This window comes from Oxyura jamaicensis, chromosome 1, assembly GCF_011077185.1.
Source record: "Oxyura jamaicensis isolate SHBP4307 breed ruddy duck chromosome 1, BPBGC_Ojam_1.0, whole genome shotgun sequence".
Lineage (NCBI taxonomy): Eukaryota > Metazoa > Chordata > Aves > Anseriformes > Anatidae > Oxyura > Oxyura jamaicensis.
In genome coordinates, this window is record NC_048893.1 from 61,731,220 (window position 1) to 61,757,118 (window position 25,899).

Consider the following 25,899-nt stretch of genomic DNA (forward strand, 5'->3'; position numbering starts at 1 on the left):
TTTGCAGCTGGAAACTTAGGCACCTAGTGACTGATGGAGCTGCAAGGAATAGATGGCAATTGAGTGAGGCTGCTAAGGATCTGGTTTGGACCTACTTCCTACATTAAACAGGAAGCACTACATACCCAAATCCCATTATAGTCTAACCTTATAACAACAATAGAATGTGAGATTGGTGTGGAGATTTATTAGATATGTGCTCTCAGTTGAAGTTTTTAGGTTTTATTTTGAATTGACAAAAATGAGAGAAAATCTTAATTCTTCTGACTCTTCAAACTGAGAAAATATCATTTCTAAAAAGAAAATAGTCAAATAGGATTTTTTCAAGGTGTATTCAGTATGAAATACATTTTTTACTTTGCATTACTCATGTATTTTTCACAAAGCTGTATTTCTAAAATGGCTATAGCTAGGAGTGAAACTTGGCTAGCAGTGAAACTAGCACCCAGCACAAGTGCTCACACTTTGCATCATGCACAGGTTCCCCTCACAAAGAGTCCAAGCCATCACTCACATACCTTTCCTGATTAGCATGAAGTACAAGATCTTGGTACCACTAAAATGAATAAAAATTTAGCTATTGATTTCAGTGGTATGGGGGGCTACACAACTTCATCTCTGACTTTTTTCCACCTACTTTCAGTACATAATCCTTCACCGATTTGTTTTTCCTCCCTATCCACTTCTCACTGCTCTCCTCCCTGGTTTTGCCCTCCAGAAGCTCAGATGTGTGTTGTTGCCATGGCTCATTAACACTGCCATCCCATAAACCTCCCTGCTCGTCTGTTATCTCCCGGACTACAGGTAACCAGGTGCAGATTTCTTTCTACAAGCCCTGATTTCTTTCTGCAAGCAGCAGTGTTATTTAGTAGCACAGACTATGAAGTTTAACCTTTTGCTTCCCCACATCTGTATGCTATTCCTCCTCTTTTTCACTGTTCCTATTCCATATATGCATGAGTGCTGGGAAGAGCTTACCAATACCTGCCAATAAGCCGCTTCTTCAGGCACAAAAGCATTCATCCACCCACATTGCACAGCTCCTGATCCTAGTCGCATAACACCTACAAAACTGAAACTGTGCTATCTTACATAACCATCTTCTACCACTTCCTATCTTCACCTCATGAGGTTTCCCCTGCAGTTGCCACTGGTTTTGGGGCAGACACCCAGCTCCAAGGCATTCAGCTTCCTTACAGAGGAGAAGCACAACCTCATCACACGAACTTTCTGCTTAAGCTTCTGAGCTGGATCATCTGTACTTGCATAACCACCTCTGTCAGTAGGTTATCAGCTCCTCAGGGTAGTGATTTCATCTTTGTTATCCATCAAATAAAATCTGTTTACAGTTACCATAAGGAAAGATTTTTTAGTGGCACAGATGGAAGAACCAGTCCCTTGTCTCCTGACTGCAAATAAACAGTGTTTGTAAATTAGAAAAAGCAATCACTGGAAAACTAGAAAATGATGAAAAAATGTGTTTTTAAAGTATGTTTTTAAAAGTTTTTTTTTGTTTGTTTATTCATTTAACATTTATTAAAGGCAGGCAGCTCATACAGAGAAAATGAGCTAATGACCATACTGATTTGTCCAATGCAGAGAGGCCACCTACACAAACTATGTGATTCATAAAATACATGAAATCTAGTCTCTGACTTCTAAAAATTATCTCCTTGGCATCAGTTTTAACATCAGTATATTTTCTGGTTCAAATTACAGAAGTTTTAACGATCACCAAATAACATTGTGTCCCATGTCTGAGATCTTGGTGGGAGAAAAAAATCTACTTAGATTCCATTACTTTACTTACTTAGATGATTATAATATTCCTATCCAAAACTGTAGGAATTGTTATTACATCACAAATAACAATGCTGGTATTTTACTCTTCTGATCATTTTAACATGGATCTAGAAGACATCTAGGTACAGAAATTCTTGGTTCATCCTTCACCATCAGGGTGAAACACTTAATTTCTTTCAAACCAAGTGTTTTTTTCTAGTGATGAGGATTGAAAAAGGTTTCTTTGCTTTCCTAGACTGAGATGCATTATCTCCAGAGACCTGAGCCTGATACAGCAAGAGAGATACAGGTCAAGGCACCCTGCAGACACCAGCTGTGACAATATGGCATGCTCTTGCAAAAAGGCATAAATTTTTAAACTCTGGGGCTATGGAATTCCCAAGATTCTTAAAAGTCATCAGCATTCATGCAAGTGCATTCTGGTGGTTCAGAAAACACTCAGATACTTTCACACGACTATGGATTTCTGTGCAGATTCAGAAAGCTGAACTTGTTCAGAGGAGAACTCCCAGGGAATGGAAGAGCACTGACTGTGTTATTTAGGGATGTGGGACCAGTAACAGGAGGCTGATTTTTTGAAGACCAAGGAATCAGTCTTCAGTATCATAAGTAACCCAGTACACTGCTAAAATACCATAAATTTCTGTTACTTATCTATAAATGTTATTTCTACCTGTATGAGAAACACACAGCTTGGTGTTGTTGTTGTTTGATTATATTTAAGTCTAATGCTAAAAGGAATGAATATTTTTGTTTTTAGTTTGCAAGATGCTTTAAATTTAAGAACACTTACAAATCATGTTATATGGGGTGGGGATTGTGGTGGAGGGAACAGGACACAACCAAGTAACTTAAGTCCAGAATTTATTTTTAACCCACTCAGCAGAGCTGCTCACATAAAGACCATCCTTTCTTCCTTTTTTTTTTTTCTTTAACTAGATTGTCAAATATACTGGTTAAAGAGACAAATGACTTTCTTATTGTAGCTATCAATCTGTGGCAGCTCTTCTAATGATGGCTTTTACACCAAAACGTACCAGATGTTTCATTACATAAATGTGTTTTTGTTTTTTGTTTTCCTATCTTAGTGTTATCAAGATTTGGATTAAGCTAAGCCTGCCTTTTCCTATTAGCAGTACCCAGAACCAAAGAGACACATTTCATAAACACAACAGAAGGACAACTCATTTCTGAAGCCACTTGGATGTTACTGCCTTAGGATTTATATGATTGGACCAAGGTATACTGAGCTGAAAACAAGGATGAGATCTGTTTGAGCACAAGGTGAAATATCAATGTAATTCAGTGTGACAAGGTCGCCAACAGCCTAGGGTAGGTGTCAATCACCCTCTATCTCTTATATTCAAGCAATTAATTGTAGTACTGTCTGGTGTAAGCTTGGTAAGCGAAGGCACTAATCCTATTTATATTGAAATACATTGACTGTATTTCCACAAAATAAAAAATTCAGCATTGGACTTTGTGGTCCAATATCATCTTATAAATAAATGGTTTATGAGCCTGATTTTTATACAAGTAAATTCCTTCCTCACACTGTAATTAACTATTAGGGCTTGTTCTGTTTAGCATCTGAACAGGAAATAACTGCAGCTGGGCTCACACTGAGAGTTGTTATTATCTCAAAAGAGATGAGGACAATCAATATTCTAGGGAGGACAGGTACTGAAACTGCCTCCTGAATAACATACAGGTCAATAATCTTGACAAAAAACAGAAGGGAGTTTTGCATTTGAAGGAATCCCTAGGAGACCCCTGAGGAAGGTATTGAGTACAAAGACAAACCTGTATCCTCTGACTTGGTTGTTTTTGTCTGACTGAATCCAGGTCACAAGGATCCTGCAAGCATTTGAGTAACCAAATGATTCGGTAGCTGTGTCAGTAACTGGCTGCCTGTGTAGCAGACAGTGGGAGAAGCTTTTAGCATACGATTTTAGGATAAGTAGATATAAACTTGATACTATTTTTTTTTTTATGTTTACCACTGTGACCACAATTATAATCACATATTTCATTTGAATACTGAAAATACCTGAAACATTTGGGTAAATATACCTAAAAGAGGTATACTTGCCTCTTACTGAAACCTGACTTGTACTACAGGCAAGTTCAGTGCAACCATTAAGTGTTTGTTCCTTTCATGAGTGATAATCTTTAAACCCAGAGTAAAAGTCTCAGTCCTAGGGGTTTCTCTAGTTTAAGAGGATGCCATTCCACTCAGCTACATAAAACGTAATATTTAAAAAAGACAAATTATTTAAAAATTAATAATTTCTCTTTTGAAATTAACCAATAACCACTGTTTCCCATGTGAACAATGACGACATTCGGCTTCCTTAACGTTGCCTATTTTCTGAACATGAGTGTGCATTTTGATTTTTACCGTACAGTACAAGAAAACTGTTGAAAGCTTTATCTAATCCCAACAAATCCAAAATACCTGAGTAATGACAGATGTGGGTGGTGAGAAAAAGAAGAGTCGCATAAATACTGGAAATTTTCAAAAAATAAAAAGCATTTATGTAAAACAAACCTTTATGTTGGTGCTTTAAAATGCACTTCAAAATCCTCAGACTACTTTGAAAAATTATAGCTTCCTAAAGCAGGTTTTAATATATTTGTAGTTTTGTTGTTGGTGTTTAAAAATAATTAAGTTTTTTTCCCTTCCCTTTCTAAACCATAGCCCCTCACACTGGCAGATCTGTGGGATAATCTAAGACTGATAGGTGTGTTTTCACATGCTGTAGCATTTTGATCATTCAGTGTCATGTCATCCATGAAAAATTGCTCCTTTGCTCCCTGCACACACCCATTTACCTCTTTCAAGTCTTGGACAACAGCAGTGAGTCTCTCATTCTCTGCCTGAACGTTGGTAACCACCGCCCTGCTCTGCTTCAGCTCATTCTGCATCTCCAAAATCTTCCCCAGGTAATAAGCTTCTTTTGACGCAGACTCCTGGAGGAGAGTCTCTTCACGTGTTTCCCCATCTTCAGCCACTTTACGGTGAATTGAGAAGGACTGTCCGAATGCCTGCAAGAGGAAAACAGTGCACACTATTACACTACTGAAGCCCTAAAAAAAAAAAAAAAAAAAAAAAAGTTATCAACAATAATGAGCACCTGCATAGCCAGAGGGAATGAAATAGATTGGTGTCCCATACTCTGACCTAATAAATACTGGCTTAGCAGCTTCCTAGCAGCTGAGGGCCACCATCTCATTTAGCTGAAATGAAGCATCTTGAAGCTGTTCTCATTTGCAGTATGGATTTATGGCCCCTATCCAGGCAGTCTCCACTGAGATCAAGATGGTGCACTGCTAACTAACTCTTAATTATGGTCTGTATTTTATCTTTCCTGAATGAGGCCAAGTGGTAATCGTCAATACCTTTCTTCTCTCACACTGCAAAATAAATGTGTTTTCTTTTAGAGAGCATAAACAGCTCAAAATCTTTCTCAATTGTTTTCCATTTTCAATGCTCTTTTCTGAGGGAAGCTGATCTTATGGTACAGAAAAAAGGCTTCCTATAACTTGAAAGATAAATGAGCTGAGTACCAAGCAGAGGTCATCTAAGCTATGGGTAAGGTAAACGAGGAGTTTGACTGCCACTTCTCTTCATTTATTCTGAAGTACTTTCTGCTTCAGCTAAAACAACACAATATTTAAGTATTTAAGACATTTCTAAATAGATAGGCACTTTTCAGTGATTCTCTTGCTCTTCGTGTTACTAGCCTAGGGTGAGCAGTTTAAGAAGGTAATATTTTTTCAGTGACAATATCTGAAGCAGTGTTATTTGCATCAGCTATGACACAAGTTTGAAGAAAGCAAAGTACAAGCAACGGTATCAGAACTGATGAATATATCATTTAACCATGAAAGAGAGGGAAAAAAATGCAATAATATAGTTTTAAAATATAATATAGAAAAATAACATAAATAAAACCTAAATACAAATAGTAACAATAAAATGATACTTAAAATAAAACCAAAACCCATTTTGTTCGTATTCTCTTAAAAACAGAAACTTCAGTGAAAACCAATGAAAACATGGTCTAATTCTGGTGGAAATTTCCAGAACCGAAACCAGGCACCTAATGTCATGAATATTTAGCTTAACATAGGCAAAAGCTCTCTCACGTACCTTAAATCAAAGAAAGTGTATTTGCACTGAAAAACCACGTTGTTTTTTTTGTTTGTTTGCTTTCAGTGTTAGAGAGGTAAGCTATTATAATAACTGGTTTTAGAGAGAGAAATTCTCCATGAAAGCCTCATTTCTGCCCAGACCTATGAAACCACATAGCACAGTTATGTATTTGCACCTGCTGGAACGAGTGACCTCTTTTGCCTTCCCATTATTTAGAACTCCTCACCAAATATAAATCAGTTTTACTGTTGTTATTTATTGCCTTTCAGAACACATTCTAAGTTTTACTAGCTCTGCAGTAGCCCCTTCGAAACTTCAAAGCAAAACCCTGTATAAAAACTTTGCAGCTTTTAAGTCTACTTTACTTAGCGAATCCTGTGAACTCAGCACTAAAGGATTCTAAAAATATTCAATAATGTATTAACCCAGCTGTCTTCTCTAAAGACTGCAAGTTACTGAAATAGCAAGCATCAGCAATTTGCTGAATAGGATTTTCCCAATAACAAGAAATTCAATTTAATGAGACTGTTGAACACTGATTCAGTCACTGCCCATGAATAAGACAACTTTCTGAAACACTGCTAATAAATTTTATCTTACAACGCATACTTATATTCAGTGGCTCACTACTTCTAATTTGAGACCTAAACAGAAAGCTAAACAGAAAGCTCCAGTCTAACAGCTTCCCTACAGGACAAATGCAAAGGCCATGTACCCAGGGGGAAAAAGTAGAAATAAAAAAAATCAAAGCACAGCAGGACAACAAATAGGACAGACAGGGTTCATGAAGAAAGGAAACCTGGAGCCCTTTCTACTAGAGGACTACCAGAGCACTATGGATGAAAATCAGTACACAGCAATGATGGCTTTCCAGGTACATATTGTATTTTCCTCAGATGTAATGAGGCCCCTTTTTTAGCACGTGATGTCTGAGAATGGCCATGAATACAGATTTTGGGGAGGATGGTTGGTTGCACAGTCCTCAGAAACTCTCCTTGTCTTTATTTTGGGCCATGCTCCACTTTGGTTGCCCATTTGGATTTGTGGCACCAATAGAATTTAAGACGGCAGAAGATTTCTCTAAAAAAACATTTTAATTTATACATGAAAATTGAAACATTTCTGTGGTGTTTGTCTATAAAAGCACTGTTGACATTTTCCAAATGCAACCATTTGTATTGGAATCATTGCAATAGCATATAGAGCCTCAGCAAAACAGAAACACCAGTAATTAATCAGGCATTTTTTCTCCACTGCATTTTTCCTGTAATCTGATGAATAAATCTTTATTTCTAAAAGGAGGACAGGACAAATGACTGCCAAAAACATCTGATCTTCTCAGTAGATTAGTGAAGTCACAGTATTTTGTTTTCACTGCATCAAACCTCCCTTTGTTCTTTTACTTAAGGTAAATAAATCATTTAATTGCATCAGCTATTTCACAAAACATTTTAAGAGTGACTATAAATTGTTTTGGACTTCTGAGCTGATCTTCAACACTGCAATGTGTTATGTTAGCTATACATTTGCTCTTACACAGCATAACCTCACCCCATTGACTGAATCTTCAGCTCTGACAGACATGAACATCATATATGAAGGAAAAGGGAAAGTACAAATATAATACACGTACAGCGCATAAAAGCATAACTGAATTTTCAAAATTTTAAATGCAATTTTTGTTAGTGTAACAAAGTTACTGTGTACTTAATAATTCTTTGTGCTTATAACTATAGGAAATGTGAGAGAAAAAATAATTAAAACATTTTTTTCCTATGAAAGCAAATCTGAACTTTACTGTACGTTATACCAGCCTCTTTATTTCTAAAACTGCCATCAATGTGTTAAAGATCTGGAGAAAGAAAGAAAGGAAGCACAATTATTTTTCCATATCAATGAAAATTATGCAAATCCATGCAGCATGGAGAAGAACACAAGATGACTTTTAATTAAAATGCAAGCAAAAAGTCCTGCTTCTGTTTTTCATGGTCTATATAGATGACAAAAACTTAAAACTTTTCAGACATAGCCACTTAAGGACTTCCACAAGATTCCTCACTTTTAAGTTAAGCCATACAGCACTATTTTTCATCTGGTAGCCAAAAGCGGTGCCAGGCTCTTACACGATTCCACTGGATTAGAAAAAGTCAAGAAACAATAGAATTCCCTAAGCTAACAGTACCCAACTAACTCACTTGTGTTGTTTCTGTGATGGTTTTTGGATTGATGCTGCATTGTACCACACAAACACATTAACGGCTACAGTTATTGTTAGTATGGTGCTGTCTTGCTTGGTGTGATTACTCATGAAAGCCACTTAGAAACCATTACTAGTCCCTTGCTAGCTTAGTTTCATCAATCACATGGCAGAGAGTTTCTGACAAAGCACATCATCTTCCAGATTCAAATCGGGACATAGACAAGTCTGTATATATCCATGCAAAAACCCTTCATAGCTTCTGTTCCCTGGAGGACGTTCTTCCCAGCATAAGTACAATAGCTGAAATGAGCTACAAAGGCTGAGGCACACAATGTTTTAACACAAAGACTGTTCTAACAGAGAATTTCATATTATATTACTCCCATCACATCTCTCAAGGCTTTGCTTGAAAGGATGCTGTTGACTGAGTTAGGAGATTTGTTTTAAATTGCTGATAAAAGATGAATTACAAGATGCCACTCATTAAATATTGTGTGTGTTTATATATATATATATATGTATATGCATAAATATATACGCACACACTGAGACCTGAGAATTGTATTACATAATTGTATTACACGTGCATAAAGTATTATGACTTCTTAAGGGATGTTTCAAAATATGAGCTTATATATATATAAATAAAATTAAAGCAACAATTAATATTTGAGTGCATGAGAAAGGATGGTGGCAGGCAGCAGACATGCACAGGAAAGACGTCAGTCTGATCATTGTCACAGGTATGAGAAAAAAGTCATTTGTCATTGAACTCAAGATAACCAAATAAAAATTCCAGTGCCCCAGAAGCAAACTACCATGAAAAAAATAGTGCAGTGAATAAAATAGGCATAAATTTATAAAAGTGCAATAGAAAAATATAACCGATCCAAACAACGTATGTGAGAATATTTATGTCAAATATAAACAGCAATAAAAAAGCTAGTATATAGTTAGTGATGTGAAATGATCCCTGTACAATGAAAATTATATGTAGCGCTTACAAAAAAAAAGGTAGGGGATGAGAAGCTACAAGTTTAAGTTAGGTATAGAAAGCAGCATATATGCAAAAGATCAGCTAAAAACAGTAGGTAATGAATGATGCTATTTCTGAGTTTGTTTTAATTTTACTAGCTACCTCCTGGGGCAAGAGTTCTGCACAGAAACTTACTCTTCTAGTATATGATGATTAACAAGCAATAAAACATGACTTGACTGCTATCAGGACGATCAGGCAGCCTATCGTTATGGCTTTGACACTTAATGCAGTTTCTCTGATGCATAATGCAACAGCATTGAACTTGTTCAAATGATTACCTGTTTCAGCTGCTAACTTGCTACAAAGTGGAATGCATTACATATCAGTTACCTCCACATTCCTAATAAACCTGCAGGGGAAAAGAAGGTTGGGATTATCCGAAATGGTAGCGTACTTCCAAGGCAAACTTCAGTATGACGCCACAGATGGAAATCTTTGCTAGAGAAGCCTCACTGGGGTACTGTAGGAGGACAGCTCTTTTGTGGCACCATTTGCATGCTCGCTAATTACATAATATTCATTTAATTACTTGCAGTTCTGTATCTTTCTTTCAATATATATATATATTTAATTAATCTCACTATGTATTTGTGACCTTTCTTCAAAATTCATTTACCAATCTCAGGGTTCTGTGACATTTTTCTGCTAAGAAGCAATACGTTGTAGACATAGGTCTATGACGAAATCCTTTCTCAACAAGGCTGAGCAGGGGAGTGAGCTAGCTAAGCAGCTCTAGCCCTTCTTCAACACCAGTTGGTATGAAACTGCCCCCCCCCCCAAAAGATGTGATGTGGTGTGGCAGCTGCACTGGTGCTCCATTTAGATGCATTCTCTTTTTGTACTTACCTCCACTATTTCACACCCTGCTCATTTGAGCAACCTGATCTTGGTGGCCCTACCTGAGCTTGGACCAGGTGACCTCCAGAGGTCCCTTCCAACCTCGGCCATTCTCTGATTCTGTAATTTGAATGCTGCAGAAGTCATCCAGGATGAAGTTTCTTTGCTACTAAATCCAAGCCAACATTCAGCCTTACTAGGAACCTTTCTTTCCATAGGCTTTCCTACAGGCATGTGCTCAGTGCTTGCGTATGATAGTTTGTCTGTTCGTTACTCCTTGCTCCCTCACCCTTTGGGTACACAGACTGTCCAGCATTTTAGACAAGGATTGTGTTTTATCCTTGAAGAATACAGCAGGTAACAGTCTAAACCTGACTTGTATGCCTTGACAGCATTACAATGCAAAGAATAAATAACAATGTCCTTGCAGAAACGACAGATGTGTGGACTGATGGTCCTATATGTTTTCTAAGAAAGTGAAAAAGTTTTATGACTCTAAGATTTACTCATAGTTTAAATCTTTATGTAGTTGGCATGGCCACCTGCTGTTCATTTAACATAGCTGACACAGATCAGCTATTTGGAATCTAATACAGAAGTGATTAAAATACTCAAATGCAAATAGGCATATTGCAACCAAAACAAAGACATGCATGTTTAGTCAAAAACGGTGTGAGAACAAGGGATTTCATAGGTATTGTGTAGACAGTGCATGTGAGATAGCCCATACCAGGAAGCAGGTTTTATACTTAGAATGCAGGCTGAATCAGCAAGGTCACACGGAAGAAAACTATAGAATGAACTTTTGGTTTGTCAGGCAAACTAAAAACAGCTTGTTTTACAGCTACTGAAGTGCCTCATTCATCTGATTCCTCCTGTGTTTACTAAAACAGGGTGCTGAACACTCCTACAGACACGCAGAAGATAGAATGATGCTGGATCCCAGCAGTAATTTCTCTTTCAACTCCAAACAAGGAATACAGGAGAACTGATCAAAATTCAGTTATATCCAAGCAACCATCTAAACATGAGCCATTTCATAATTTCAATACTCAAGAAGATGATCAGTTTTACTCTTTACGTCACACAACATGAATAGTCTTTTTTTCTTTTTTTCTTTTTTTTTTTTTTTTAAAGTAACAACATACATTTTACTTCATGTGCCCCAATTTGGATAAAACAAACAAACAAACAAACTATTAAATGTTTTATACACTTTGAAGTAAACTAATGAATTGAGGTTTCCTTATATGTTCTTGTGAGATTGGACAGCCTTATAAAAAGGATTCAAATTAAACATTATAGGACATTTGTTTCCAATTCATACTTAGCTAAATACACTCAATATGACCTTAAGGAAATTGTGTAACTTCCCATTGGAAAATGTAGATGACAGCATCTGATACACAGGGAAAGAGACTGCTATTGTGCACCCATTCATGGCCTGAGGCACAATATATTATAGTTATGAGCATAAATGCTACCCAAAGAAGTTATTTTATTACCTCATAAAGGAAAAACAAAACAACAAACAAACAAAAAATTTATTTCCAAATACCAGCATATCTAATCTACTCAATTCAATAATAATAATGTAAATTTTGGTGCAATGTTAAAGTCATGTAAGTTAATATCTGCATTAAGTATTTAACTTGCAAGCAAGACTAAGACTTGCATACCAATGTGCTAGAGGTTTTATCTGTCAGAAATACTGAAGAGATCATATACATGGAAAACAAAAGTAATACCCACACTGTTACAGATGCAGAACTGTAGCAGAAATGTAAACAATTCATAGTCTTTTCCCTAGGGAAGCTTTGAATAAAAGCATGCACGCTGTCGACGTCTTCTGTTTGCTCTCAACAGATGCTTACAGTGTCTACAGGCCTGTTGAAATTCATATATCAGTTACTAATCAAAGCCTTCAGAAAGTACTGGGGGAAAATGGCATTTACATTCAACTCGGCTACGTGCATGGCCATGCTTCTGTAGTCCCAGTGCATCTTGTGTTGATTTCAATCAATATGCCACGGTACGGGGCCTCAGGCAGCCATGCTTTATATATGCATGGAACAAAAATATTCCTAAATGTGTCAGGAACAAGAATAAAGCACTACCATGAAAATGAACATTCAATAGTAACCTCCATTGTTCATCATCAACCCAGTAAAAGCAGAGTGAATAAGAATTTCCATTTAATTGCCTTTAACAGCACTCAATATGAGAATTCAAATTCCCTCCAGGCACAGAAAACACAAGAAAAAAGCTTGCAACAAAGAGCACCACTTATCTACAACACAACTAATTAGTTTTATGATGGCAATTTTAAAGCAGCTCTATTCAAAATGAATATAGCCAATAATAAATTTATTTCAATAAACAATATTATTAATGAACCACAAGACAACTTAAAAATTTGCACCAATGTCTGTCTATACTGATACTTTTATGAGTTCACACTATCATCAGATCAACCTCCAGCTATTACAAATTTCCAATTAAAACCAAGAGAAATATCACCAGAATAAACATGAAAGACTGACAAGAACAGGGTGCTTTCTTGTTGCTTTCTGTTGGTTTGCTTTACAAAAAAAAGTGTCTAACCTCTGAGATAGAACATGCTTTCCAGGTAAACTTTGCCACCTTTGTCGTGTGGCAAAATCCCAAGTTTAACTAAAACTTTGTGGTTCTTACTCGTCTGCTTTTCTGTTCTTCTAACTAAGGCTAAGATAATTGCACTTCCTTGTCCTGCACTTGCTTGAGTAAGGCTGCATGCTGAGATCCAGTTCCTTAAGGGTGCATGCCTGCCTGTGATCTCTAGTTACTTCACGTGAGCTCCTCATATGTAAATTCATATACCATGGTAAGAGTGCGTTTGTAGTGCATTTTGGAAGTGGCCTAAGCTAAGCCACATTGCTAGAGAAAAATAAAAACAACCCATGAAGAATAATGACTGCTTCCTACATTGCTGCTGCTACTTTAGCAGTAGCTTTCTCCTGGAGAGAAATTTCAAGGGTAGTACTTAGAGGGAACGATTATTTCCAGTTGCAAAGTCAGAACAGCAGGGACGAAGGAGGAACTCTTTTGTCACATCAAATTAGGACTATCCCAGAGCAGTCTAAAACGAAGAAGAGGCAGCGTGCCCTTAATGCATTCTCTAGAAAAGAGAAGAAACGAGAAATAGGGACAGGGCTAAGCCCTAGGCAGGTACACACAAACCAGTAAAGATGGATGAAGCAAAGAAATAAGTTTGCTTCTTAGAATATTCTTTGCACATTAAAAATTATAATAAGCAATGGAGAAATCCTGTATCCTAGGCCCCAGCTGGAGTACTGTGTCCAGGCCTGGGCCCCCCAGCACCAGAAGGATGTGGACCTGTTGGAGCAGGTCCAGAAGAGGCCACGAAGATGATCAGAGGGCTGGAGCACCTCTCCTATGAAGAAGGGTTGAGAGCTAGGGTTGTTCAACCTAGAGAAGAGAAGGCTCCAGGGGAACCTTATTGCAGCTTTCCATTACTTAAAGGGGGCTTATAAAACAGATGCAGAGCAACTGCTTGCTCAGTCAGATAATGACAGGACAAGGCTTTAAACTAAAAGGAGAGATTCAGATTAGAGGTTAGGAGGAAATTCTTTACTCAGGGTGGTGAGGGACTGGCACTGGTTGCCCAGAGCGGTTGTGGATGCCCCCATCACCCCATAAAACTGGTTGAAAGTGATGGTGTTGCAAATAATTAAAAAATAAGGTTTGTTTGTGCTTGAAATCAGCTTTTCTAATGTTGATCTTTCCTGTTTTTATAAGCTCCTTCATATCTAAACAGTCTCAAAAATCAGTCCCTGAGAGAGGAGCTCAGTCTAAGCCAAAGTCATTGTAACCAGGCAAGACTTAGCTCATATCTACAGCAGTAAATGCAGCAAAAGATGACCTTCTTAACTGCTAAAACATCATTAACAGCTACACCTTTTGTACCTAACTACATTTAATAAGCACAAATACTTAATGTCTTCATTTGTCTGTTATCACGTACTCATATTGCCCGCAATTCCTTCTGCAAACCAGCAGTACAGCAGTTCTGACTACTCCACAGGTGACTAATAAGAATCTCAGCCAAAACCCAAATGGCAAATAGTTCCCAGACTTGTTCTCCAACATGGTATAAATACATAGTACTGCCTGGTGATGAAAATCCCCATTTGTGAAATTAATCATCTCCTACTAAGCAATTAGCAAAGGATAAATTTAAGAAGACAATACGCTTTTGCTTTGATAGCAGCTTTGTATCAAGGTGACCTATCTTCTAAGCTATGAAATTATTGCATAAGAATATGAAAATTAAGCACCCATGACTTCTCTAATTCTACTGAGAAAATTACCAGAACTTTTATTGGCTTCAATGGACCCCAGTCTTCAGCCCTAGGTATTTCCTTCTGAATGATATACTATATTCTGGCTCCTGATTCACTGTATTTATTCATGTGGAAATTACAGGCAGGAATCACAAGCACTTTAAATAATTAACTTATGAAAACTACCAAAACCTATCAATCTTATCTCTTCTAGGTGTAGTCTTATTTTCACAGAAGCTTTCAAACAGCTTCACAAGAATCATTAGAGTTTTCCCTTTAGTGTCTTCAGTCTCACAACAGCAGTTTTTGTGGAATGGAAAAGTCTGCTTTCTTCCTGTGATGCCCGCCTGCAGGACCAAAGCCCGTGCTTTTGCAGAGCCTGGGATCAACAGCACAGTCAGGAGAAGACTCCAGTCAGCAAGGGAGTGTTAGCTTGCAAGCTAAATCTGTCACGGCACTGGATGCCAGAGCTTTCCTCTTCTTTCAGAAAGGAAGCTTTCAAATGTCTCTGAACTTGATAGTTGGCAAACTGTACAGATGGCCATTCACATCGTTGCAGCACCAGAATCCTAATATTGATGCCTTCCACAAATGCTTAATGATTTCCTACCCTTTTGAAGAGACTCATAAGTATTAAGATTGGTACAAATGAAGTACAAAAGCAACTATTTGCTGATGTGTGCACACCATAAGAAAGAGCAGAACAGGGGGCTTAGAAAAGAAAGTTAGCAACTGTTTGCTAGAGTACCCTAAGTGCGATTTCATGTAAATTAAAAAGAAGAATGAACTGACCTGAAGATAAGGTGTCAAGATGACGAAGAACAGAACTGAAGTCATACAATATACAGATAAGGAAAACAATAAAATACATTTAGAATTTTTACCTAGCATTTATAAGGAACAAAACAGCGAAGCATGATACCAAACCCACCATCCACTCCTAGCGCATACAGACAAAAGCCAGTCAATAAGAACTCAAAGTACATGATGAGAACTTACCACCTGGTGTCCCCGTCACACGTTGCGCATAATCCTGTCCTGACTACTTGTGCTCACATATGTGTTTCAATTCTTAGAAGTATGTGGTTATGAAAGTGAGTGAATTAAATCTGTGACAGAATGAGTATAAGCAAGCAGAAATCTGGCAACTTATAGATTTTGGAAAATAAGTATCACCTCCCCCTTTCATAACGCCTCCAGAAGCACTAGCAGCTTGCCTAGCTCTGGAGGTGATTTATTTTTTTTTTATAGCAGTAATCTGTGTACATGTAATCAACATGCAGACAATCAGTATACACAATGTGTATTCAATTGTAAGTATATTTACAAAGTAAATTTTAAGTATATTTACAAAGCGCTCTCATGTCCTTGAAATGTTATGTGCACCTGTACAAGGACTACAACTTCACAAATGAAAGGAACCAGAGCATATTTATTATCCAATGGACTTTTCAAAGCTAAGTCTACCTTCTGAACTTGACTGCTCACAGTGACTGATGAACCTATATTATGATAAAAGCCCTAAGAGTGAACATTAAAGTGGGCAAAACTCAGTGAATGGGAAAAGAACAGCATACTGTGATCCACAGTAGGAACATCCACAGCCAGGGTCCCATCATCCAGGGTCTGGTCATCAGGAGGCATGTAAGATTGCTACCGTGTTACTACTGCCTTTATAATTTCTATCCTCTATTGGATAACTTGTTATTTTTTTAATAGCATAATGAGCTTCAAGTGTTCGGTAGCTTTCCTACTGAGATTATGAAAGCACCAGCAGCTCCTCAATGCAAAACAAGTTTTCACAGGCAGCTTTGACTTATTGTTAGTCTCTCATACTACTTGAAATCTCCATTATATGAAGAGCATTTCTAATCTACACTTGTAATTTACACTGAATCTACTTGATGAGTCATTATATAAAAAAAATACTATCACAGCATGGCACCTGAGAGATGTCACAGACACATATAGGGATGTTCATTTTCCATTCATTGCTTTATGGAGTCTTTGGAGAGCACCACACAAATCTACATTGAAAAATATCTCAGTTAATCAAAGGATTTGTATCATCAGAAGGAGATAGAACTCTATCAACTCCCACTTTGAGGCAGTACTTGAGTGGTTTTTTTTTCCTTTTTGTTTTATGTGTGTGTCCATCCCCCAAAGCAGCATGTTCATTAGATATATTAAAACTGGACCTCTGAACTGCAGCACATCTACACATGCATTTGTTGGTAACACACACCGATAGAAAAAAACAGCATAAAACAGTCTCATTGAGCAACACATTTATTTTGCAATGGATTTGTATCACACAGAGAAGTATCTACAACTGTAACTACCTCTACTGTTGGGAACCTATAAGCCAGCCTTTTAAACATAGCAGTGACTCCAAATGAAACCTGTACAGATGAAGTCAAACGGCATCACTGAAGTCTGCGTACCCAAAGAGGGACATCACAGAAGAAAAAACACCCTAAAGAGCCCTAGGAAAATGAAGAAACGTATGCTTCTCAATGCACTTTTGAAGCCCTGTAGACACAGCTGTGTGTATATTAACACTGATATACATCAATATACACTGATATACATTGATGTGCAGTGCTCCACCAACCCGGATCTTTAGGAAGACAGAAGAGATCCATGGGGGTCTCTCGCTGGCCAGGCAAACCCAGGCTGTTTCTGTAGAAAGCCAGTCAGCTATCTCTGTACTAAGCTTCCCCAGAATACTCCTTTCTGAGCTGTCCCATACAGCAAGGTTTTTCAGTGGCTTTGCCCCTTTTGCACAAAACACTGTCCCAAAACAATGAGTTCAAGCCATAGCCAAGAGTTTGAGTGTTTCCCTTTACAGGATGAATTGCAAATACGTTCATATGCTGCTAACACATCAACAGGAGCTGTGGCTAGATATCAAAGTATAGTTAGGAAGGAATAAAAAAAAATCAAGGAAAGGAAAACAAAAATATTTTTATAAAACGTCTAGTATTACACTCCACACTTCTCTGCCCTCAGTGCAGATTAGAAAAGGCTGGTAATATCAGAAGCCAGGGGTTTGTAATGCTATATATAAAGATAAATTGATTAGGACAGAATTCATATGAAAAAAGAAACTTAACTCATCATGACTCTGCTGTTTATTACACAAATAGCACAAAGACACTGTGCTGTGTATTTACACACAGAGACACGTAATCACATACCAGTGCTGATAATTTCAGAACAGTCCAGGAAATGGAGATGGATTTTGGTTTAAAAGAGTGTCCAAACCCCTTAGGCTGCTTTCAAAATAGCAACTCATAGGTTTATTTCAGGGCTATTCAATCCATTTTTGCTAACATGCTCCAAGCAATTTTATCAAGGTCTGTTCAGTAGGAGCAGCATTACAGCTCAGCTACGCCAGCCACATCTGGCATGCCACCTCGCATCTCAGAAATACAGGCATATATCTAACCTGCTCCTAAACAGATCAAGGAATGGCAAAAAAATAATAATAATAATAATAATAATAAAAAATCTGAACCATCATCACAGCCATGGCTGCACTAAGGTTTAATTACATGCTGATTACTGATTTAATACCTTTATTAAGGTATGTTACAAAACAAAGCAACACAACCGAATGGAAACCACATGAGGAACATAAAAAGTGCAAAACAATACACGTTTAAAATATTTGACTGCTTGGAAATATAGCAAACAATTCAGACAGCACTACTGGCATAGCAGTGTATTTATTAGGAGGTTAGTCCCAAGGGGTCAAACGGTTATATGTCTGAGCCACTGAAAGAATTACAGGAGACAGGAAACTATTTCATTAGATCTCAAGATTAACATGTTTCATTGCTGACCCTGGTGATACAGCGTAGAATACAAATAATATTAGCAAGACAGTACACAGCACCTCTTGGTGACAAAAAATAAGTATATTTGGAAACAAAAACAGAGACTTAGGTTTTAACTTCAGTGAAATATTGCAGAAGAAGGTCTGAGGTTTTGCAAAGGTCATGGTAAGAAGATGACATTTTCTACAGAAAAAGAATAATGCCATTTGTTGAAAGTAAGTCAGGCTTCTCAGGACAAAAAGCACTGAAAATAAGCACAGAGGAAGTGTTCAGATCTCATCTTGAGATATTATCATACTATTTGTTATTTTCAGAATGAGGTTATGCACTCACCATACAGCAAGATTTTTATCTATTTTTCACTATCCAGAAGATTAGACTGAAGAGATCTAACAGTTATTAAAAACGGTGAGTGATTCTTACTTAACTTGAATTGCTGTAAACTATCCTACATAGAACATTTTCAAAAGCAACAGAGAGAATTGCATCTCTAACAAAGAGCTTTTCATGAAACAATCACCTTCAAGAGAGGTACCTGTGATCAGCTTCTGGATTTTAGAAACACTGATCCCTTGCTGTGCAAAGTGATAATTTAAAGAATTGGAAACATGAAATGTTTCTGAACAGAACATTACTACACATGAGATACCCAGCCTGTTTTTATCAGATACCTGGCCTAGCCTCCTCCAAAAGATTAAGGAGGTCACTTGAATCCTGTGACTGGCCAGTATCTTGGGCCATCACTCCTCTGGAAGAAACCCAGATTTATATCCTGTGGCCTCTTTTCAACTACATTGTGACCACCGCTATGTTAAAGGGAGGATGAAAGGAGGAAGAAAACACCAGCTTTTCTTGGTTATACTAAACAAAGCCAAACTAAAGGCCAGCCTTCAAAATGCAGAGGGAACACATTTCTGCCCTTTCATTTCTGTTTTCACAGAAATGACCACTTAAAAAACATTCACCATTTATTTAGGTTGACTAATCTACTTTGTCTATCAAAGATGTCATTTATTTTAAAAAGGCAGACCCATTTGAAGGGTAGAAAATAACCAAAAAAAACAGTTAATACAAAAAAAAAAAAAATGTGGAAAGTGGAATGAACCACTAGCAAGAACAACAGCTTCTTAAATGCTAAAGCCGGAGTCACTATATTATAACCAGGAAAGGACAAAAATATAAACCCACATCAATATTTTAACAGTATTTAGCTAGAATTTAATAAAAAGTAGTTAGGTAGAATCTACACCTCTTTATTGCCCTTTTCCTTCAGAAGGAGCTTCTCAGAACTGTTAACTGTTATCTTGGACTGTATCTGTATATATATGGAAGTATCGCCCAACTATCAATAAAAGGAAAATGTATTTCAATTATTTGATCTAAGGTTTGCTGTTCATGTTTGGTTGTTAATGTCGTGCCATGCAATCTAATACAAAGCAGAAATACTACGAAGAGAAACTGCTTTAGAAAGTTTCCAGTAATGGGAGGGTTCAGCAGAAAAAATGGGGTAGCCATCTTCTTTAAAGAAAGGACACAAGAATGAAGTAAGGAAGTACCACCTGCTGCTTAAATCATGCTAGACATGGAAGAAGAATCAAAAGAATGCTGTTAATCGCATAGTAAGGGGCAAACAACAGCTTCCAAAAAGTTAGCAGTAAAGCAGCAAGAAAATATACAGTAACAGTCATGAAATTGGGGACAATTATAATGGAAACATCTAGCGTGACTCACATTTTGCAGGACATTATGAAGGTCCCAAAGTATACAGTACATGCTTTCCTTACTCTTCATTAGAAACAAACAAAACCAAATACAAAAACTTTGTGACAGAACATTATTAAATAGAGAGAACTGGGGATCACAAGCAAAACAAAAATGAGCAAACTATTACTGAAATAAAATTAGGTGTCAGTCAAGTTAGAACCGTACCTGATTATATTAGGCCCTTAAACAAAAAGACATGAGCGATTTGCAATAGAAGAGTAAAATATAGATCAAAATCAAATTGCTTAAGCAATCAGAATAGTAGATGACAGGGTTGTGCTCAATTCAGAAATGCAAGCTAATCCAATAACTAAAAATGAGCTAATAAGATGGACTTGGTGAGTCTCGCAGTGCTTTAAAGGCTTTGATGTATTATCAAGATTGTCTTTATACTATACAGTCCTCAGATCTCTCATTTTCTTATTGCTCTTTTCAGAAATCACTACTTGGAACTACAGCTGCATTCGTGCTCAAAAACGAGAGTCGACAGTTATAATGAAGTTAGCTTCAAATTAACTGTATATGAAGGATGAAGTCACCTCTTAAAGGTGATTATTTTCCACCAGAGAGCAGCAGTTAGGTTGGGTGAACTTGCATATAATATCTGAAGGGTTGAATAATTTTACAGGAAGACAGAGATGATTTTTGCATGCTTTTTTAATGAAGACAAAGAAGAGCCTATTTAAAAGTTAATCTATCACAATGAAGGACTAGAGAGTCAAGCAAAACTCGGAGATGAGGAAGAAACCGTAAGTAAGAGAAATTGATATCTTTTAACACAAGTTACAAGACTGACTGTCCTTAAAGGATACCAGAAACAGAAAGAGTGGGTGGCACAAAACACAGGAATAGAATTGGGTCTGGAAGTAATTAGAAGGACGGGCTAAGGTAAAAAAACAGTGCATAATGAAAAGGCTTGGTGAACTGAAATTTCCAAGCCCAAAGATACTGATAAAAATAAAATAATAATAATAATTTAAAAAACTTTATGATCAGATTAGGATAGCAGTAATTGTTGTATAATTGTTATAATAGGGCAGGAAAAGTATAAACAAAACCTAATCTAAACCATGCCTTATGTTAATTGATTCCAGAGCAAGAGCAAGCGGTATATAACAGGCTTGAGTATCAATAGCCAACAGAGGAACTACATAAATAAGAAATAAAGCTCGCAAACAGGTAACAAGCATATGTGGAAGACCTGGTGTTACAGCTGCAATGGCAGAATAACTATTTATTTAGCAAGGAAAAGGACTATTTGTGTTCAATTGAAGATGGACCTAGATGAACACAACAAGATACAATGAACAGCTTGTTTGTGAGGGACAATAATTTCGTGCTGATTTTGCTAATTGCTGTGTGTGGAGTAGCTTGAATAAGGCTAGTGAGACCTGGATTTCTATGGTTCACCCATATCAGGCAATAAGTACCTGAGCCAGATGAGAAACAAATATGAGAATATTCAAGTGAAAGCACTTATTATTGGTCCAGCCTCAATACCACAATGCCAGTACAGATATCTACCAGAAGCAGAGGATTGATTGAAGTTTATTATTGACAGTTAAGATCAACAACTGCTGTGCATCACTGTGCAGCAGCCTTGTATTATGTGCAGCTCTCCATTCAGTCTACTGCAGCATTGTCCGAACAACAGGCAGAATCCTAAATATATAGAATAATCTCAAATCCTAAATCCAGAACAAGCCCTACATCTTTGAACTCCACCAAAAGCTCCAGCTGCAGTCAAAATGCTACAATTGTTGGAGGCACAAAGCAGTGTTCAAAAAAACATTTAGCATGTCATTTTTATAACCCCCTTAGTGCAATAACGCTACTGTAAGTTCTCTTTGATTTTCCAAGGGAAGCAGCGGTGTCTAACTGACATGCCACAGGCTTTCCTTAATGCACCTGTGCTTTATCCACTAACCATGCCACAATTATATTCACACAGATAACATTCCTACCCAGCATACCAAACTGGTAATATTCGGAGGTGGTTAAAAATAAAGATCAATAGGCTAACTGAACCAAAAGGTCTTTGTACCTTGCAAATTCAAATTGAATCTGAATTTAAGAAGCAAGACACAGACAGGGCACAATTTTCACTGTGCATGGCCTAAAACAGAAGTTATACTATTACATAGAAAAACCCTTTTACAGAAGACTCAAGATAGAGCAGTAGCATAAAAAACAGCTCCCATAACATGTTTTTATCTCCCTGTTGTAGTGTATCAAGTGCAGCATTGTTAGGGTGAACCTACACAGTAGCCACAACCACTCAGTGTCCAAAGGAGTTACAGAAATGAAATAGTTACTCAAGCAGGAAGGTTGTGCTTCTGGAGAGCACCCAACTACTCCAAACCACTGTGGAGAGTTTCACACTTGTAGTACAACTTTACGTTCAATGGAACTGATGTTAATTTGCATAAAACGGAAGTCCCAAATAACTCACCTAGAAGTGAAGTATCAAGCAAGGCCTACACTTCTCAAGTGGACAGAGAAATATCTAAAACTGAACTGGAGAGGTAAACTTGATAAAGGAGGTCTCCTTACCAGGCGTCCTTATCACGAAGTTTGAGAGATGTGAGCAATAACTAGTTAACTAGCAGTAACCATTAACTAGTACAGATCTCATATACATTTGAGGTAAATAATTAATGCTGAGCTGAAATGTTTCCATGTGCCGAAAGCTTTCTAATGAGGGGAAAAAGTTTCAAGTCTTCATAATCAAGCAGAATCATTGCTTCTTGAACAGACTACATTCTTGTTAGTTTTAAATAATCCATGTAGTGTGTTAATATGAAAATGTTTTGAATATTTCCATAAATATTAATTCATATATTTCAAGAAGCTCAACTAAACCAATTAAGGATAGAAATGTCTACCTTGATAAAGGTTCTTCACCCTGTGAAGAACTGGTAACATAAGTGAAGCATTTAAGTTGGTGCAAGGAGGAATAAATGTTAATGTGTGGGTGTGGGAGCACCAGAAGATGCCAGGAAGGGGCAATAGAAAGGCATGTGCTGACAGCAGGTCATCAAGATCCCAGTATGCCATTTCTCAGGATGCATCATTCAGAAAGACACAGGACTTGAGCTTTATGGCTCAAGATAGAGTTGGCACCTCAAGACACCCAAATAACAATATAAGGGCAGCATGGAAATCCCAACAGTTTATGAACAGTGTTAGTACGACCCCAACAAATTGCAATTACAGCTCTTAAAGAATACAAAATGTACACCCTAAACCAGCACCCTAAACCAGCACGTTAAGGGCATAACAAGAACTTAACAGTGGGCATCCCTTTTTTTCCTGTTTTCAGAAGAAAAAAGGAACCTTGACAGAGCACTTGAATACACATTTATCTTGGTGCTTGCGAAAATGTGGCTATGCAAGTGTGTATGAGTGAAATCAATTTTGTTTCAAAAGCAACTTTCTCTCCTATAACTAGTGTTTTGGTTATTATGTAAATATCTGTATATTGTAGCAAGTTATTTGCCACCCATCACTAGAAAAAAATCTATACTTTCTGAGGCAAGCCCACAGTATTTAAAATAGAGAGCTCTATCAAGAGAATGGTGGCAATAAGCAGTCTACACAGGCCAGGGACACATGATTCAACAAACTGGACTTATAAGATGATGGTAACCTAAGTAAGCCACTATCAAAGAGGAATTTATTGTAACCCGAGAAGAATCAAATTTAAACCTGAAAAGAAAGGAAACAAGGAAATCACATCTTGACTATTCTGACTGTAAAAGTGGAGTTGCTTCTAGAATGTCTAAACAATACATCAGAAACACCATTTATTCTCCCCTTTTCATTAGAACTATATATCTAGTTTTGATCACTCTGATATCCTGGTCCTTATTTCTACGTATGTACGTACTGTTTTATTACCATTAAAAGAAACAAATATTTCTGGTATTTGGCTTAAGATTTCCTAAACCATCTGTTACCTGGTCTTAGAAGACTGGTGGTGAAGTCTTCATCTTGTTTGGATGTAACAACTGCATTATTCAAACATAACATCATGGGCTCAACAGAAAAGTGGATGATTTTATAAGCTGTGTTTTACAGCAGATTAAAACAGTTAGTGCAATGATATCTTCTGGCCTTCAGATTTATTCTGCTCTTTGAACACTTACTCTTTTAAAAACACACTTGAAAGAAGCTCATTAACCTTTCTCTTTACATAGATTTAACACTGAAAACACAATACTGATAACTATTAAGTTGACTTCAGTTAACTGAAAGTAGCATTTTAATACCATAATTATACTGACAAACACTGTCACCATACTGTTTTAAAGATCGAAGTCAAAATTTCTTCTTAGTGACAAAATATTCTTTATTGACAGCGCTGGATACATGGGGGATCCTTCCACCTAACGTGCATACCCGAAGTGACAAACTATCTCATATTTATACAGCAAACAACAAATATTCAGTTAACACCTATACATATTCATTACCTAAAACCGCCTACTCACGCTTCTTATGCTAATTAGCTTATCAGTCCTTTGCACTTGCGCAGATTCTTCCAAGAATTGTGGGCAGGGGTCTTAAGGACGTGGGCAGTGGTCTTTGGGAGGAAGGCCGTATGTCTTCCTCATAGTATACTTCTCAACCTTTATCTAGAATGTAGTGACTTTGCAAGTTTGCAATGTCCTTATGAGTCTGAACTAATTTGTGTCCTTGTTGACCATTTGTTTACTGCCCGAGATGGGATGTCTGGCAAGTTTTTGTTACTTAGTTTTCACCTATTCTTCACCTCTTGGCTCCTGATAGTATATCTTACAGACTCAGACTACTTCTTCCTTGACTAACAGATAATATTGAGTAACTAATCTATTCTATTCTTAATACCTAGATAATGATTCATCCTACTGCCTAGCTAGCTAATCATCCTTTTATATTTACTAATTGCTTGCTTGTTTCAATACTCAAAAGTCTATCTTTTCTTCTTTGATATTAACATAACTAACTCATATGAAAAGAATACTTCATACAATACTTCAATACAGAAGTTAGAGATCATCAACAGTTTTTTTCAGAAGAGTATTAAAAGTTACACAGCAGTTGCAACTCAGTTTCTTGTTTTTATTCCTATCTTGTAAACTCAAGAAAACTTTCAGTATGACCACACTCATTTCACTTGACCTCTGTGTGCATCACTACACCTTGCCACTACTTGACTGAGTTAATTATTCATTAGCTAAAATAATCTTTCTCCTAGATAGCTAGAATTTACAGATACCACTTTAGTATGAATAAATAATAGCATACTGTCAGGAATATGGTATTCATTTGGTCAGAAGAATAGCGAATAAAATGATCATTGATCTAAGTAGATACCACAACAATCACAGCTTTAAACATCATCGCATCTTTCTGGTAATAGTTTTCAATACTGAAGAAAAAAGCCCTCTTTGTTCAAAGAGCCTGAGGTATCAAGTACCCACACTTCTACACCTCAAAGGCCTTTGAGTTTTAAATGGCAGGAGGTCAGTGCTTTATAAATATCAAATCCCTTGTAACCTAGTTTCGAAACAGGCACTCATAAGTTATTTATTATTGTTGTTATTTTAGAAGCTTCCTGTAAAGATTAATTCTAGTTAGTATTCTACCTCAAAAATGGAGTGGAAGACCTTCTAATGATCTAAGACATTTCATATTTTTGGAATGTAAAAAACATACTAAAATTTCAATTTGAAGAGCAAAGAGCATAGGATCTGATAAAGGGAAGAAGTCAAATTTCCTTTCCTACACTCCTCTTGACAATCCAGGACTCTGTAACATTTGCTTATTTCTTGAAATAAGGGATACAATTTATCATACACTGAATTTTCTGTTTAAATTATCAAATCATGTCTGTCAGTGTTACTGTCTTTGACCGGTTGTTTTAAATT

The 25,899-nt window shown here is 37.0% G+C and overlaps 1 protein-coding gene across 21 annotated transcripts in view; it reads right to left on the reverse strand.

The window, feature by feature from the left end:
* The window catches only part of BICD1 (BICD cargo adaptor 1), a 175,578-nt gene that overhangs the window by 79,317 nt on the left and 70,362 nt on the right, over positions 1–25,899 (reverse strand). For all 21 annotated transcript variants that reach the window (XM_035344823.1, XM_035344881.1, XM_035344832.1 and 18 more), the window contains one exon: positions 4,639–4,851. In XM_035344823.1, coding sequence (XP_035200714.1) covers positions 4,639–4,851 — 213 coding nt within the window. The remainder of the gene's footprint in view (positions 1–4,638; positions 4,852–25,899) is intronic.